The following is a 17,985-nucleotide window of genomic DNA, read 5'->3' as shown; positions in this document are numbered from 1 at the left end:
GAAAAAATATCTTCGGATAGAAGGTTAAAGGAAATACTTTTAATTCTAATAATCCTCTTAAGTATAAAACAATGTCAAATAGACAAAAGTACCTATCTACGTGGCTCGACCTGGTCATTCGGCCAATAGTACCAGATATAAACACCATAGATTCAGCCAATCTTAGCAATGTTTTGTATGTTACTTTATCAGTGTCCTAATGACCGAATTTAGATACTTTACATATACACTTTTTTCAGCTTTCTAGTACCTACTAACAAAGATACATTGATTAAGTTGTGTAAAATCAAAGACTAATTTCCGTGCTTCGAATTTGACAGGAGACGAGAGATGGCGCTGTACATCTCCATACAATCAAAGAGCATATAATCACTACGTCATACAATTTGCGGACTCTGATCGTCAAAAGTTGACGTTTGACAATTCAGTGACCGCAAAACATATGGCGCAATACAGCGCCATCCTGTTTTGGATGTCAAACGGAGGGGTTCGTTTTTTTCTTAGACATTACCTCTCTATCTCAATTCTCTTTGCTACTGACGATCACTGAGCTAAGACGCGGATAAAGTCGAACATGGAGAAACTAATGGGCCTAAAGGCCGGAGCATACCGGCTGCGTGTGCGTAGACATGCACGTGAGCGTGTGCAAAAATGTTGGAGACGCGCAAGCACACGTCACGTAAGCGATGTGCCGTCTATTATACGTGATCAAATGGTATATCACAACGATCACGTGCATCCGATGTGCACAGGCCTTAAAGAGATTCTAGAGATAGCTGACAATGGAAACGGAACTCGGACAAACAAAGGTGCATATTTGCACCAGTAGGAAAATAAACAGACACAAACCGGTACCTTTTGAAAGTAAACAACGGTTCCAGATATGTATTATAAGAAAAAAACCAGTAACGGGTGACATGATTTATTCACATACAAATCCCCACATTGAAGAAACCCTACACAACTGAAAGAATACAAAATACATTTATCTTATCATTCTTATTACAAAAAATATTTACAGGACAGACATTGATACTATGTGTCGTTCCGTGTTAACCAAAGTGTACAACTTGAGTAAAAGTGCAAATTACTCCCACTATTCCTAGGACCATTTCATAGCGGATTAAAACAACGACTTTAAATTCATTCTGATGTTAAAATAAAAAACGGCAATATTTCAATAGGTAAACGAGCAAAGTAAACGCCAGTGGAGCTGCAGTCTGACAGGTGAATTCCAATTTCATGCTTTAAATATAAAAATCAAGGGTAGAGCCCAAGGATAACTTTTAACTTTTTGAACGCCAGGCGATCGCGATTATTTAAGCGAAATTGAACTTTACGGAGTCCCGCGTAAGTCCCTATTTCATTGGCGAAGCTGACGGCTGTAGGGCTGTAGCCATCGTTGGCGTCCGTGGCAAGACATTCCGATGACGGCCACAGCCGTCTGTGGCGGTCAAAATAAAACGGAACTGTTCAACATACATCGGAGCGGCCGAGGTGCTCACAAATATCTGCACACGCCTCTCTTGTCAAGGCGTTAGAGTGCGTGTTCAGATATTTTTGAGTACCTCGGCCGCCCCGATATATCTGATGGCGACTGTACTAGACAAATTTAAGTTGAAGGGTTCCAATTACAAAAATGACTTGATGACAACCTTTCCGTTTCACCCTGAACTATGTCATAATCATTGAACTATTATTATATAGAATCAGCACAGAGTACTGGTATTTTGCGCCATGAGTTGTTGTTTTGACAACGAGCCATAGTAGCGGAGCGTGAATCTCGCGACCTTAACGCGTAAGGGCCATGCATTTTACGGCGCGTGCGACGTTTTTGTCGTGTGGTACAGGTCGCAATTGCGACAATTTCATTGTTTGGTATTAGACCGCGGGCCAGGAGCATATTTCGTCAGTCATCGCCTTCCGGCTGATACTTTGTCAGATGATAGTTTAGATGCTGTTTTAAACTAAAAAAAACCGCCAGCCGGTTCTATCCCGGTGGAATGACCGTCAGCTGTAAAATGGTCATGTAAAAAATATGCGCCTTACCACTTTATGTGCGGCAAAGTATGCGTAATATGTAAATTGCGTAATCCGTTTATGACTTTTCAGGCGTTTACGCCCGATGAAATGCCATATGCAAAGTTTCATGATTTGTTATTGCTATCATAAAAGGTATAGCGCTTATTTTTTACATGTTCATGCGACCAGCTGATGTTCTTACCACCGCGATATAACCGGCTGATGAGTTTTTTGATTAACAACAGCATCAGAACTATCATTCGACCAAGTAGGTATGGAATGAGAGACGATGACATTTTTTTTGTTTTACTTGTTTCGGTGGCTGCCATTCCTCAACCCACCAACGGAGCGGCAGCTGACGTCCGCAAGGGTTCATCATACCTAGCCGTTAACCACTACACGAGTTTTTAGCCGGGAGGAGATTGGTCATGGAAATTGTTACTGGCTCGCGGTCTATATGGCGTCTAGTAATAATAACTCAATGCTCGCAATATCTTTGAGACTGACTGTACTTATGTACTCATGATATTGAATAATTCTGTTATATATATTTTTTATAAAAACCAAACTGAAAAAACGCACAATTGACGCTGTCAAAAAATTTAAAATAACATAACATTATTTGTCCGAAATAAATGCTTTTTTATTATTTATAACTAAATCAAAGTAACAATGGACATAAAAAATGGACCACGAAATTATAAGATGATACAATTTAAATTAACTGAAAAGAAACTTTTACCCGACTATTGTGCAGCAGTAGTTATACTGATAAAAGATCGGAAATACGCATTAACGTATAATCCAGCATTTTTGATATAAGTATTTTTAACATGAACACAACCGAATTATCTGAATCTGAACATTAAATCCACATTTTTTTTAAAGGTTAACACGTTATTATTGCTCTTTACCATTCAATATTAGTCAAATAACCATTTACAGCTAGGTTTCTGTTCTTTCTTAAAATAAATATATTAATATATTAATCATAAAAAGTTATAATTAAAAACAAGGTAAATAAAATTTTGTCCCAGGCGGCGCCCTCAGGCGAGGAAAACGCGCGCGCCGCCTCGGCCGAGGCACGTCTTCACTGGCCGGTTTGTGCGCGAGAAGATTTCCTCGCGCGTATGCTCGCTCTGTGTGGACCCGTCTATTTGCTAATCTAACTTTGCTTTGGTTTCAATTCATATAACTATTCATCTTTATTTAAAACTCACTCAAGACGGGTACTGTAGAAGGAAAGTGGCATGAAGAAGCCAGGTTTTGAAAGAGCTAAACTTTTATTTGTTTAAGTTAGCACAATAATTTCCCGTTACCTAGAAACAGTTATCTCATACAAATTGCGAAACTAGCGAAATTATGCAAATGGCTTTTTCAAAACCTGGCTCCTTTCTGCCACTTTCCCTCCTATGATCGATGTGGCATTTAAGAGTATGCGCCTACTGTGAGTCTTTTACTGGGCACGAAATTTTGCCATGCACATTTCTTTTTCAGTTGTCTTTTTTGTGATATAGGAGGCAAACGAGCAGACGGATCACCTGATGGTAAGCGATTACCGCTGCCCATGGACACCCGCAACACCAGCGGGGTTGTAAGTGCGTTGCCGGCCTTTAAGATGGGAGTACACTTTTCTATTACGATACCCGCGTCCTATGGCGTCTTAAAAAAGTATATTGATCATACATATGTAGTGAGAAAATCTTAAAGTATCTGATAAAAAATATATATATATATATAAATAAAGCCAAGTTTATATCCATCACTCTTACATAATAAGGTTATTAGACTGACAGGTTCCCTGTGGGAAATGTTTTATCACTAGATCTTTATGTATCGCTTAATATAATATGACTGTCTCTAACACTGTACAGTTTGAGATCTTATCTGGCGTCGCCTTCTGCATTAGGGTTTTGATTGGCATTAGCGTTAGCATTGGGGTTGCCATCGTCTTCAGGGTTCCGCCGCCAGTTGAAGCCGCCTGGCCGGATGTTGTCGAGCTCTAGGAGGGGCTCGTAGTCTGGATCTTCAGAGGCTGGGTCGAAGAGTTTCTTCCTGGAAGTAAAACAATAGTTCACTAAATTGTAGTGTATTAATATTAATCTAAAATCATTATATTTTGAATTTTTCATTTCAGCTAAAAGTGTATGTGTGTCTTGTTTTTCTGTAACCTAATGGATAGTTACCATAGAAACCAGTGTGACCGAAACAAAGCCTCCTTGTATCTTTTTTCAAACTTTAGTTAGAAAGATATACCATTATTAGCTCGAAATAGCATGGTAAAGGTACCACCTTTTAACTGTACTTAGGGATTGCAAACCGGATTGATTTCCAATCCGGCCGGATCCGGCCGGATTTTGGAGATGATCCGGCCGGACCGGATCCGGATTGGTATAGGGATATTAAAGTTAATTAAATGACATGTTTATCTAGTTTTTTGCGTAATACGTATTCCTAAATCTATAATGTGAAGTTAAGGGCAAATTATAGAGAATGAAATACGACACGGCGATCTCGTGCAAAAATAACAGAGTGTAGGATTAAAATTATCACGGAAAGGGACTCTCTAAGAAAAGTTACATGGATCAAATAAAGAATTGGCTAGACGTAGAGTAGAATGGTTTTCACAGATCAAAAATACATTTTTATAAAATTTATCTGATTCATAAAATTGATATATTTTCACCTATACAATACATACCAGAAGATGAAGGAAATTGTGAAGAAAAAAGATTCTCTCTTAAATTTGAATAGAAAAGAATCTATATTCTATCATATATGTATATATAATCGGAGTAAACTAAAGACTATCAATATTATCATATATTTATTCACACATATTGATGAGCTCAACTCAACCACCGCCGCCGACTTAAATCTGTTCATTTCTTGAGTTTTAATGTCCTATCACAACATTAACCTTCTCTCTAGCATAAATTACAAATGCCTTCCATGGCATCTCCATACTTTAATTTTTCCTTCTATTACAGTATTTATGTAATCGTCATATCATTGCACCAACATGAAAGAAAAATAAATTCTCTCCTGTTCCCAGTTATCGTCATAATAAATATATTTTTATCTCACTAAATTTAAACTTGTTGATTCGTTTTTTGTTCTATTCAACTTCATACCGCTCATCCGTCGCTTTTTCCTCATCTAAAACGCACAGCGCGTGCTGTATTTAGGCGTTTTCTTATTTTACCGGATCCGGTCCGGATCCGGTGATTTTTACCGGATCCGGTAGCTCCTGAAAAGTGCCGGATCCGGCCGGATTACCGGATCCGCCGGACCGGATTGCAATCCCTAACTGTACTCCTTAATAAAATAAATAAAAGTAAAAATTACCCACCTTAATGGGCAGTACATTACAAAATCAGTTTGCAGTCTCTGGCAATACTTACAAGAATTTTGGCGTTTTAAGTATTTTCTGTCCACCTCTCTTCCTGGGTAGTACATCTTCCAAGAAGAAGTAGATGTGGCCAATGGCCATGCCGACCAGATCTACCGATATCGCGTTCCCTAGCAGTACGGAGAAGCCGAGTAGAACCCACGGTAGATACGGGGCCTGGAAATAAATGACATTATGAATGAAAAAAAAAAATGAATAATAAGCATCGTGTGCTCTCCCAGGAGTCGTGGCAAACATCAAGGATCTGCTAGGCTTCTTGGTAGAGTTGGGTTAGCAAGAGTAGTGCCGACAACCCACCACGCAAAATAGGCGCGATATTATGACGTCGAGTTGCGGAAACCAAGCCCGCGAATACCTATAACCTATATCGTGGGTTGTATCTGTATCATCCTTTTAAATTCTATTTGTTTCACAAACAACCATTGCAGTAAAAAAAGAGAATGTTTTACATTTACTAACATATGCATTTTCATATATTATTTACCATTACCATGTGTCTTGGTCTTGTTCGGTAAATTTACATGTGTGAAATAAATGACATTAAATGAAATAGAAATAACTATTTTTTTTTCAAGTCTGTGTTAGTTAATTAGTGATACATTTTTTTTATAACATGTTGTTGGTAATGGCCCTTTATAAACCTGTACACTCCTGTTTTGAAGAATGCCATATTGTAGTTTTACAAGGGGAAAATCAATATGGTAATACTACCATAAATATCACATTTATGGTCATGTTTCTGGTGATGGTGGAGACGTTACTCAGATGGACGTTTTTTGATACCGGATTGTGAAACATTAGCGCTTGACTAACCCAACCTATACTTCGTTTTATTTAGCATTCATAAAAGACTATAAAAGCTTGACATGTCTCTTTATTGATGAACATTTTTTTAAATAAGTCACAGCAAATACGTAACAATTATACAGTATATAATTATGTTCATTTACATTCTTTTTGTTTCATAGGTAATAATTACTATAGGTAGGTAATAAATACTTTTTTAAGTATTGTCTGATCTGATCTGATGACTGATCAAGATAATGTCTTTTTTTTTTAATGTTAAAATAACGAGGTATAGTTAAAGTTTGGATAAATTAAGTGCTATCTACTTTACCTATCAATTTGGCACCTTTTACATTGTAATATACAGATCTAGTGATAGTATTTTCATGGAAACATATGAACATGTTATGCTATTTTAGTCAGTCTCGTCTCAGTACACAAAGTACTGAGGTTGACTGGAGTAGAATGACAAATAGAGTCAGACCAAGCTAAGTTGGCAGTGATTCTGATAGCCCAGACAGTGCAAGTGTTATTTTAAATGTCAAATGTCTATGAAATGATGATATCAAAGTCGCTGCCGACTGACTCTATGAATGTTTCCGAGAAAATATGATGGCAAAGAATTGTTCACTACATCTGTAGCACTATGTAACAACTGTATTTCAACCAAAATTTTATTTGACACAACTCTACTTTCAAAATTTATTATTAATTATTTCTTTGGAATTCAAGATTGTATTTAAAAAGTTAAGGGGTTAAAAATAATAGATAAAGGAGAATGCTCTGTCAGTAAATATACTGGCTATATTAACTAATCTGTGGTAAGAAGTAATAATTATAACATAAGCTGCAAACACTTACCTGGAAGTTCATCAGGCCAAAAAAGTTCATCCGAACAAATACATTCCGTCGCGACCACACATACACAATCATAATGGTGAATGCTTGTCCTAAAAATAATAGGTTAACGAAAAAGGCACACAACTGTAGAAAGAGTTAAAGTTACATACAAAATTAAAATGATTATGGAATATATGGTAATTTCTCAATACTAAACTATTATACTCTCTCTTTTTCACGCCGCCAGACAACGGTCCGCACAGTGTCACTTTCGCTTTTGCTGGACCCGCAACGGATGTATATACGTTCGGAAAGCAGAAGGAAAGCCTGCGGTCCTTATTCGGTCACTTGATGAAATCGATGTGCAAATCGGATTACCTGATGCGAATGCGGGTCCAGCAGGCGCGGAGGTCACAGTGGAATATTCAAATTCGGAGGCATCCACAAACGTCACATAAATTGCCTTTAATTACTACAGTATTTGATTTGCATGTTTACTTAATCTCATATCCATATCCGGATAATTGTACACAACGATAATTTATTCGACACAAATCACCCCTCCGTCTCACACTGCACACACAACTCCACATCCACATACTCCGTCACTAATTTGAGCCCGACATTCTCAAATTCCTGCTATAGTCTGTCCACTCGTAAAATTATGAAACATAATACCTAATAATAAACGCTAACATTGTAAATGATATAGAGCAGACTATAGCAATTGAATGTCGGGTTCATACCAGTTTGGAAACCTGCAAGGAATCTGTACATGATTCTCACAATTTCAAAATGCTTGCCTTCAATATCCGCAGTATCCAACAAAATTTTAACTCTTTCCTCGTAGGACTGCAGCGACTTGACCTAAACATAGATGTAATAATTTTAACAGAATGCTGGTTAGGAACGGGAGCGCAACCCGGACAGATTCCCGGCTACTGCATGCACTCCACTAAAAACAACCTTAATCGCGCCGGCGGAGTTGTAGCTTACGTTCGGGAAAATTGGGATGCAACTGTTACAGAACCCTTTTTTGAGGAGGGAGAATGCCTGCTCATTAAGCTATCAGAGTCTATCACAGTTATAGGCCTATACCGCTCGCCCTCATTTACACAAACAACTAAATTCCTTTTTCATCTCGGTAACGCACTTAGTACAGTCGACAATAATTCGTCTATTATTGTCACCGGTGACATTAACATAAATATCTTAAATACTCTCGATCACCAAACTAATGACTACCTCTGTTTCATGGCTGAATCGGGTATGCGGCCAGCAATTACTAAACCTACAAGGCTTAACGCCTGCTTGGACCACGTATTTGTTAATACAAAATCGAACGACGTAATTGGCTTAGTTTGTCATACAAGCATAACAGATCACTACATTGTAATTTTTAGTATGGCGACTAACAGATATAATAATAAATAAATAAATAATCGATATATGGTAAGAACGGACTTTCGTGCCGTTAACACAGAGCTTCAAGATGTGGACTGGGCCCCAGTAACAAAACATAGTATCCCTGATTTGGCAGCGACTGAACTCCACAAGGTATTAAACACAGTAATAGGGAAGCACACTTCTAAAGTACGTATAAGTAGGAGAAGATTAATTCTAAAACCCTGGATTACTCCTGGCCTCATTAGATGCCAAAAGCATCGCGACCGATTGCACTTAGAATCAAAAAAACATCCTGATGACCCTGTGCGAAAGTTAATTTACAAAAGGTACAGAAACTTTTTAACAAACCTACAACACAATTTAAAAAATGGTACGACAAATCACAACTTGATAAAAACAAAAATAATCCGAAAGGCCTCTGGAAAGCTATTAAAAACATCGCTGATTACCCAAAAACTCAGTCAAAGGCTCTGGAATTAACTAAAATAAAATCAACGCCGAGCGAATCTTTGGATCACTGCAACGAGTTCTTTGCAAATACAGGTAGGAACTTAGCCAATAATTTACTCCTGCGCATGAATAATACAGAGCTAACACTTTTGTCCAACTTGCACCTAACTCCGTCGGTGTCACACTCCTTCTTTTTGCAACCTACGGATGAGCGAGAAGTATGTAAACTCATGGAACGATTGCACAATGATAGCGCGCCTGGCTATGACAACTTCAACCCTGCATTGTTAAAAGTAATCAAACCTAATATACTCAAACCATTAACTTATATTTTTAATCTAAGTCTCATGACCGGAATATTCCCGGACGTATGGAAAAGGGCGGTGGTCATTCCTTTGCACAAAAATGGCCCTAAAAACCACCCCGAAAACTATCGGCCAATCTCGCTCTTACCGATCTTTTCAAAGCGGTTGGAAAAAATTGTCAACCGTCGCTTAATCAACTACCTAGAGCGTTTTTCTCTGCTTTCGAACTTCCAATTTGGCTTTCGATGTGGTAAATCGACAGAGGATGCTGTAGATCTCCTAACCAGGAAAGTGACTGAAGCTCTAGACAAAGGCCAGAAGTGTGTGGGCGTATTCCTTGACCTCGCCAAAGCGTTCGACACCGTATCTTTATCCATACTCTTGAGCAAGCTGGAGCACTACGGCATTCGGGGGCTACCGCTTCAATGGTTCCGTAGCTATCTTACAGACAGGTATCAGAGTGTTAGGGTCGGTGACTGTTTAAGTAGAAGCTTACCAACAGTCTTTGGGGTACCTCAAGGTAGCGTACTGGGCCCAACGTTATTTGTTATCTACATGAACGACATCTTCTCTGTAAGCGCCCCTATAGATAATCTAATTTGTTACGCAGATGACACAGCCGCCATATTTTGCGGCAACTCATGGGTTGATACCATGCGTAAAGCTGAAACAGGTATGAATGCCCTAAAAGTCTGGTTAGACAATAATTTACTATCTCTTAACGTCAAAAAATCCAAATACATTTGCTTCCACAAAACTAAGGCCTCTGAACCGAATTACGAAACGCCGCTGCGTATTAGCTGCTCCCACAACTCGGTCTCTAACAACCTAAGTGAATCGATTAGCCGTGCAGAGTGTATACGTTATCTAGGTGTAGACATCGATCAACACTTCTCTTTTAAAGAGCATGCAGCATCTCTATCTCAACGAGTCAGAAAGCTTGCGTATGTGATGCGGCTAATTCGTAACTGTGCCGACGATCGGGTTCTAAGACTAGTATACGTCACATTGTGTTAATCTATTTTGGGGTATTGTATATCGGTATGGGGCGGGGCAGGTACTTCGACGATGCTCAATATAGAAAGGGCACAAAGATCCGTCTTAAAAACATTGTACAAAAAGCCCTTTCAATTTCCAACAGATCATCTCCTCATACAATCCAGCTCTCTCTCGGTTCGGCAATTGTTTATCTATAGGGTAGGTACGATAATGCATCGAAACACGATAAACTCGTCCGGCTTCGCAACTCTCATCAGCAAAAGGACTTTTCGCGTTCCACGGAACAGAACGGAAACGCCTTATGCACGTCGCTTCCCTTAATTCCTCCACCCATCCATATGTGTACAATCACATAGCTAAACTATTCAACGTGCAAAACATGACACTCAAGGAATTTCAAATTGTTGTCCGAAGGTGGTTAGCCTCTCTCTCTTACAGGGAAACTGAAAAGGTATTGAAACCTTTGCAGTAAAATACACTCAGGCACACACCCACCCACCTACACACACACACACTCACACACACACACACACACACACACACACACACACACACACACACACACACACACACACACGCACATACACACACGCACATACACACACGCACAAACAGTAGTATTATTCATCATTATTAATATTAAGTAATGTTCTGCATCCACTCATTCTCCTTTTTATAGTCTTTACCTGCATGTAACTTATTTTAATTATTTTAGTTGATCACCTCATAGTTTGTAATTTTTTAATTTCTCATGTATTATATAGCACCAAGTAGTTGTTAATTCGTTTTGCTGTTACTGTCTCACCAAAGTCCTCACGACACAGGCTTGACCTAGTGTGAGGGCTACTGTTAATCTAACCGCAATGTATATAAAATTTATAATTACCTACGTTTGTCAACCCTGCCTCTACCTTGTTAATAAAGAGATTTTGTATTTGTATTTACCAAAGGAAAATTACTGAAATTTTTACTTGTATTTATTTTTAATAGTGTTGCAAATTTTAATATTTCTGAAGGACATTGGTAACTAACTGTTGAAATAAGGTTGTAAGCTACACGCCACAATTTATATTTCAAATTTAGAATATAGATTTGAACTGTTAAGTCAATCTATTGTCACTTGATAAAAAAAACAGTCTGTGTTGTTATTATGTTACTTATAATATATTTAGATTAATTGTATTAACTACTTTATGAAATATATTCATTGAAGATTCATCCGTTGTGCTCCATTCATGCTACTGCTCTCTGCTTAGTCTCTCTCTAACAGGGTTATGGGCGAACAATATTCAGCACAAGCATGAAAAATGTCAACGGGCTCTGGCGATTCTTCTAGTGATGTGAATAATAACAGAGGTACTGGAATTATGAATAGTATGACGCTCTTCGATAAACTGGACGGCTGCTCGAACTATTCAACATGGAAATTCCAGATGGAACTATACCTAATAGATACAGACTTATGGGAATACACGAGCGTTACTCCCGCGATTACCGATTTAGCAGGTACGAGAAAGGATCAAAAAGCAAAAGCTAAAATTTGCTTGATGATAAAGCCGCATTGCCTAGTACACGTCAAACACGTGAAGACAGCTAAAGAGGCATGGCAAGTGTTGAAAGATGCCTTCGAAGACAAAGGTTTGAATAACCGCTGTAGATTACTCTCTAGACTAGTGAGTTATAAACTAGAGATGTTTACGACAGTAAGAGACTATGTAACAGCGGTAATGGAGACATCTCAGGAACTGTCAGACCTTGGAAAGGAGATAGATGATGAATTGTTAGCAGCTTTGATGCTTCAAGGCCTCACGAGTGAGTTTCAACCTATGCGGCTGGCTGTAGAAAACAGCAACATAATATTGACATCTAAATATGTCAAATCGAAACTTTTTCAAATGGAAGAGACGTATACGTCACCGAGCACAAGTGGAACTTCTACAACTTCTGCATTGCTTACCAAGCAAAAAGGCAAGAAACTGCCGAAATCTAAACAGAAGAAGATAAAATGTTTTATCTGTGATGGTCCACATAAGGCATCAGTATGTCCAGAGAAACCTAAAAAGCAGAAGGAAGCTTTAAGTGCCTTTGCATTTGCCATGACTGGAGACCGTGAAGAGGAATGGGTCCTAGATTCCGGGGCGTCCACACATATGACAAATCGAAGACAGTGGTTTAGAGACTATAAGGTTACAGATCGTGTTTCTGTAAATTGCGCTAATGGTGGTAAGGTATACGGAGAAGGACGAGGTACGGTGCTGTGTAAGTCAACTGGAATGACTGTAAGTAACGTCATGCATGTCCCAAAGTTAGCAACTAACTTGATGAGTGTGAGTACTATAGCAGAAAAAGGGTATGTTATAGTATTTGGTCACAAAAGGTGTGAAATTTATAATAGTGATGAATGCAAAATAAGTGGTACGGTTCTTGTCAAAGGTATAGAAGATAAAGGTGTATACAAACTTAATGAGTGTTGTTTACAGAATACGGCCCTTAATACTACGTCGGAACGCGGTGATGCACTGGATTTGTGGCACTACCGTATGGGACATCTAGGTATTCGAAATCTTCTACTTTTGAAAAACAAGATGGCGACTGGGGTAAGTTTTCCTAACAGCAATTTAAACCTGGAATGTGTCTCCTGCCTGAAGGGAAAACAAACCAAGCAACCGGTGAAGAAAAATCGTGTAACACGAGCAACGGAAGTGTTAGGACTAGTACACTCCGATGTGTGTGGACCCATCAACGTACAATCCTTTGGTAAGTGTCGATATTTCCTCACGTTTATTGATGACCTTACGCGAAAAACTTTTGTTTATTTCTTAAAAAATAAAAGTGAAGTCTTCAAATACTTTCTAGAATTTAAAGCATTAGTTGAAACGCAAACCGGTCATAAGTTGAAAGCGTTAAGGACAGACAACGGAAAGGAGTACGTCAACAAGCAGATGGAAGATTTTCTCAAGCGGCATGGTATTAAGCACCAGCGCACGGTTGAATATACTCCAAGTCAGAACGGTGTCGCAGAGAGAGCGAATCGCACGATTTGCGAGAAGAGCAGATCGATGTTGCAAGCATCAGGCCTGGAAAAGCGTTTTTGGGCTGAAGCCGTTCACCACGCAGTATTCTTGAAGAATAGATCACCTACAATTGCAGTCAAAGACAAAACGCCAGAAGAGGCGTGGACGGGGAAGAAATGTAATTTGGACAACATCAAGGTGTTTGGATGCAGAGCTTTTATGCATATTCCTGATCAAAAGAGGACAAAGTTTGATCCTAAAAGTTTAGAATTAGTCTACACAGGTTTTGCAGATGATGCGAAGGCATACAGACTGCTAGATCCAAAGACTGGTAGAGCATACAATGCGAAGGATGTGGTATTCTTTGAAAAACAGATGTACCGATCCCAGAGGCAAGAAAGTCAAGGAACACCGACCAGAGATAACTCGGTTATCCAAATTATACAAGATGAGGAAGATCGAACGGAAGCAGATGCAAGGGCTGAGCAACCAACAGTCGAATTTCTACCTGATGTTCACAAAAGTCAACCTCTCTCCGTAGAAGAAGGCATAAGGGCAGAATCCCCAATAATAGACCTCTTACCGACTGTTCAGGAAAGTCAACCTTCCTATAAAGAAACAGTAGAACAAACTGAAGAGGATAGAGAGCAACGAGCAGTTGAACCTGTCATGGAAGGAGTTCAATTTCCTCGAGTGGAGATTGAAGCGTTTGGTGATGAATCTGATGATTTCATGCCAGTGGACGAGGAGGACATAGCAGAACCTGCGCAATCACGAAGGTATCCCATAAGGAACAGAAAACCCAAGCAGTTTCCGGACTATGACCTTTATCACACAATCGAACATGATGAGGATCCAACTACGCTGAAAGAAGCCTTGTCAGGTCGAGATGCTGAAAAATGGAGAGCCGCGATTCAGGAGGAGTTAGACGCTCTGAAGAAAAACAATACATGGACCCTTGTGAAGCCTCCTAAAAAGTGTAACGTCGTTGATTCTAAATGGCTATTTAAAATCAAAGAAGAGGCGGGAAATAGATGCAGATACAAAGCCCGACTGGTGGCAAGAGGCTTCAGTCAAAGGTGGGGCATTGATTATAATGAGACTTTTTCGCCTGTTGTACGTCACAGTTCATTGAGAATGCTAATGGCTTTAGCAAGCAAGATTGGACTGAACATAGATCAGATGGATGTTAAGACTGCTTTCTTGAATGGAAATCTGAGTGAAACTGTTTACATGAAGCAACCTGAAGGCTTCGAAGTCAAAGAGAAGAGGGACTATGTATGTCAACTTAACCGTTCGCTTTACGGATTAAAGCAAGCACCTCGAGCGTGGAACAATAAACTTGACAGTGAATTGAAGAAACTTCAATTTAAACAATCCAAAAATGAACCATGCATTTACACAAGATCAAAAGGAAACAAGATCATCATTTTAGCAGTTTATGTGGATGATTTGTTGATTTTTTGGAATGATGAAGACGAGCTTTGTAAGGTCAAGAGTGACCTCATGTCCAAATTTGAAATGAAGGATCTTGGAAAAGCTGCATTAATTTTAGGAATGCAGATAACTCAAACAAAGGATGTCATCAAAGTTGATCAGGAGAGGTACATCGAGAAACTTCTCAAGACTTTTAGAATGGAGGACTGCAAGACAGCAGCAACTCCGGCAGCTGCTGGATGTCACTTAAAGAAGTCAGATCACAAGCCTGATGATAGGATCCCATATCAGAATCTTATAGGATCTCTGATGTATTTAGCAGTATGTACGAGGCCAGACATAACGCATGCAGTCAGTATTTTGAGCCAATTTAATACTTGCTATACAGAAGAACACTGGGTAGCAGCAAAGCGTGTGCTCCGCTACTTAAAAAGAACGAAATCTCGTGGGATAGTGTACTCCAAAAGATGCAGTGCTGACAGATTCATCCAAGGATATTCAGATGCAAGTCACGGAGGTGATGAAGATAGAAAATCATGGACTGGCTACACCTTTATAGCTCAAGGAGCAGCTGTCTGCTGGCAAAGCATCAAGCAGAGGACAATAGCACTATCTACTGCAGAGGCAGAATACGTAGCTATGTCAGAAGCTGCAAGAGAGGCAATATTCCTCAGAAGGTTAATTGCAGAAATCACCAGAAAGGACGAGGAACTCATTCCTATCTTCAGTGATAGTCAATCCGCAATAGCGATTGCAGACAATCCAGTGCATCATCAGCGGACGAAGCACATAGACATACGTTATCACTTTGTGAGAGAAGCGATCATGAATGGGCAGATAACAGTTACGTATGTTCAGACAGATCTTATGATTGCTGATGCACTAACTAAACCTTTGTTGAAAGGAAAGTTTGTATGGTGTACAAACAAGTTAATGGGCATGCAAGGTGATTGAATGTATTGATGACAGTATAGTCTATATTCAGGAGGAGTGTTGAAATAAGGTTGTAAGCTACACGCCACAATTTATATTTCAAATTTAGAATATAGATTTGAACTGTTAAGTCAATCTATTGTCACTTGATAAAAAAAACAGTCTGTGTTGTTATTATGTTACTTATAATATATTTAGATTAATTGTATTAACTACTTTATGAAATATATTCATTGAAGATTCATCCGTTGTGCTCCATTCATGCTACTGCTCTCTGCTTAGTCTCTCTCTAACACTAACATTAAATAAGATGTACTTAGTGTGCAATAAAAAAAAGAAAGATTATGTTGGTAAGAGAGCAGTTGTTTTCCTAATATAAATTAGAAATAATGAAAGATATATACACAGACTACAAACTTTCCTAGCGTTCCATTTAGAACCATTATAACCTGAGGATTCTTAACCTCACCCCACATTTCTTACCAAACTATAAAAATAATTGTAAAAAGGATACAATCATCAGCACTCCTCCAAACATGAACATAACAATAAAATCAGCTGTTCTTCCTCTAAATGATCCTTCTTCCAGCATCCTACAATATCTATATGTAAATATCATATTGAAGAAGAAATTAAAATTTAAGTTTCCAAAAAAGAGGAATGTGGTCACCAGCCGCCATAGCTGGTACTTTCTGAGGATCAGTATAGGGTTGAAATATAGTTGAAATGGAGATACTAGGTCCAGTTGCTGAAAACAAAATTAAATATTCTAAGTAGTTCATGACATAGAAGGTTCATAATTTCAAAATGTGCATTATGGACTAAAGCTTGAGGAAATACTTACGACTGCTAGACTTGTGACAACGCAAGCGGTTGTATAGGCTCTAGTGACCGGGGGTATAAGCATATACTCTTGAAGAAAAGTTTGGTACGCCATTATTGCACACAGAACTTAATATATAACCGAAACAAGCTAACTAGAAAAAACTACAAAACGAAATTAGCTGATAGATAAGTCACGGGCTCAACATGATTGGGCCACATCAGAATTGTACAAAATGTTACACGATTACTTATAGGCGCACAATTTAATGTTCACTACGAGTAGATATAACTCTCATTTTAACAATTGTTTTTCTGTTTATATTTCTATATTTGCCGTGATAGTATTCTCCTTTTATTTAGCAAAATAATATCAAAGCTATAAAAGCAAAAGGGAAAACATTCAAGCTATATTGATGCATTCAAAAGCTTTTATCTAACGTCAAAAGGTAATGACATGACAATGCAGAACACATTCATCTGAATGCATCGTAACTGTTTGAGGCATAGTTTAAATCGCGCATTGTGTTATTCAAATTAAAATAATATTTACATGAAAATAGGCTTCTAAATTGTCAGTAAGTCTTCAATGTCTTCATGTTGACCATGGAGATATAAAATGGAGCACACTCTAACTTTTTTTGTTATAGTAAATTGAACCTTATCACCGAGGCAGAAAGGTGTTCTTACCAGACTAGAGAAAACGGTCCATTTGAAATAGCAAAAGTGGGGCGCGGTGTCTCACTCGCACATGTTGCCAATGTTAAAAACATACCATTGTGGAAGTATTTATATCAATATACTACTAAAACTAAATGCTTTCTTATACTATTTTAGTGCTATATACAGAGTGCGGTTCTCAAATCTTTTAAGTAATTTGTAAATAATTATGATGTCAATATTATTAACTAATTAAACCAAGCATGTACACGCCAAAAAAAAACATAATTTTAATATCGTAGACATTGTAGGAACTTTGAATATTAATTGGTATCCCCAACTTGATGACATATTTTCGAGATATATCCAAAATACGTGAATGATGGAGCTTAACCTTTTTATTGCGATATTTAAAATTGGGTAAAAAATGTTGTGTGACAGGTTGTAAGTGAAAGTTTTGCTGATTGTGGTATATATTTTCACACGTGAACCACAATCATTCAATTTTACGATAAAAATACAAGACAATAATTGTCAAACTCATTAGGGTGACCATGATGTCGGCACGATGTGAATCAGTTTTACACAATTCTTATTAAGTACTTAAGTAAGTTTATCTAATTAGGTATCTCTATATTTCGGCATGATTAAATTGGTGGAATGATAGCTATTACAGAATATTTAATTATCAAAATTGAAATCCGATATAGGCGATATAGGTTGGTCACACATTTCCGTCAGTAAAAAAAAAGCGGCAAATTTGAAAACTAGTTGCAATCATAGAATTACGATGAGTAGATGACGCTTAAAGAATTAAAGATAGTTAAAGTGAGCAAAACGTAAGCCATCACGCATATGAACATACCATGAGTGCGACAGAGGCAGACTATAGGTACAA

At 38.3% G+C, this 17,985-nt stretch overlaps 1 protein-coding gene across 1 annotated transcript; it reads right to left on the bottom strand.

The window, feature by feature from the left end:
- Window positions 1–906: 906 nt before the first annotated feature.
- LOC133524241 (derlin-2-like) lies at window positions 907–16,861 on the bottom strand. The gene is made up of 5 exons (XM_061860142.1): window positions 16,450–16,861; window positions 16,120–16,353; window positions 7,082–7,204; window positions 5,427–5,590; window positions 907–4,077 (listed from the first exon to the last, which is right to left on the bottom strand). Exons 1-5 carry the CDS (start codon window positions 16,540–16,542, stop codon window positions 3,906–3,908), a joined length of 786 nt encoding a protein of 261 aa, XP_061716126.1. The 5' UTR covers window positions 16,543–16,861; the 3' UTR covers window positions 907–3,905.
- Between the last annotated feature and the right edge of the window lie 1,124 nt (window positions 16,862–17,985).

Source organism: Cydia pomonella, chromosome 13, assembly GCF_033807575.1.
Source record: "Cydia pomonella isolate Wapato2018A chromosome 13, ilCydPomo1, whole genome shotgun sequence".
Classification (NCBI taxonomy): domain Eukaryota; kingdom Metazoa; phylum Arthropoda; class Insecta; order Lepidoptera; family Tortricidae; genus Cydia; species Cydia pomonella.
Note: the sequence above shows the minus strand (reverse complement) of the source record. Positions and strands in the feature narration are given on the sequence as shown.

Bases quoted from the DNA above. Each gene is read 5' to 3' on its own strand.
- LOC133524241 (XM_061860142.1), bottom strand. From the start codon at position 16,542: ATGGCGTACCAAACTTTTCTTCAAGAGTATATGCTTATACCCCCGGTC. The intron at 7,205-16,119 runs GTATCCTTTTTA...CTCTTTCTACAG, and splicing joins TTGGAGGAGTGCTGATGATT to TTGTGTGCCTTTTTCGTTAA. The intron at 5,591-7,081 runs GTAAGTGTTTGC...ATTTATTTCCAG, and splicing joins TTGGCCTGATGAACTTCCAG to GCCCCGTATCTACCGTGGGT.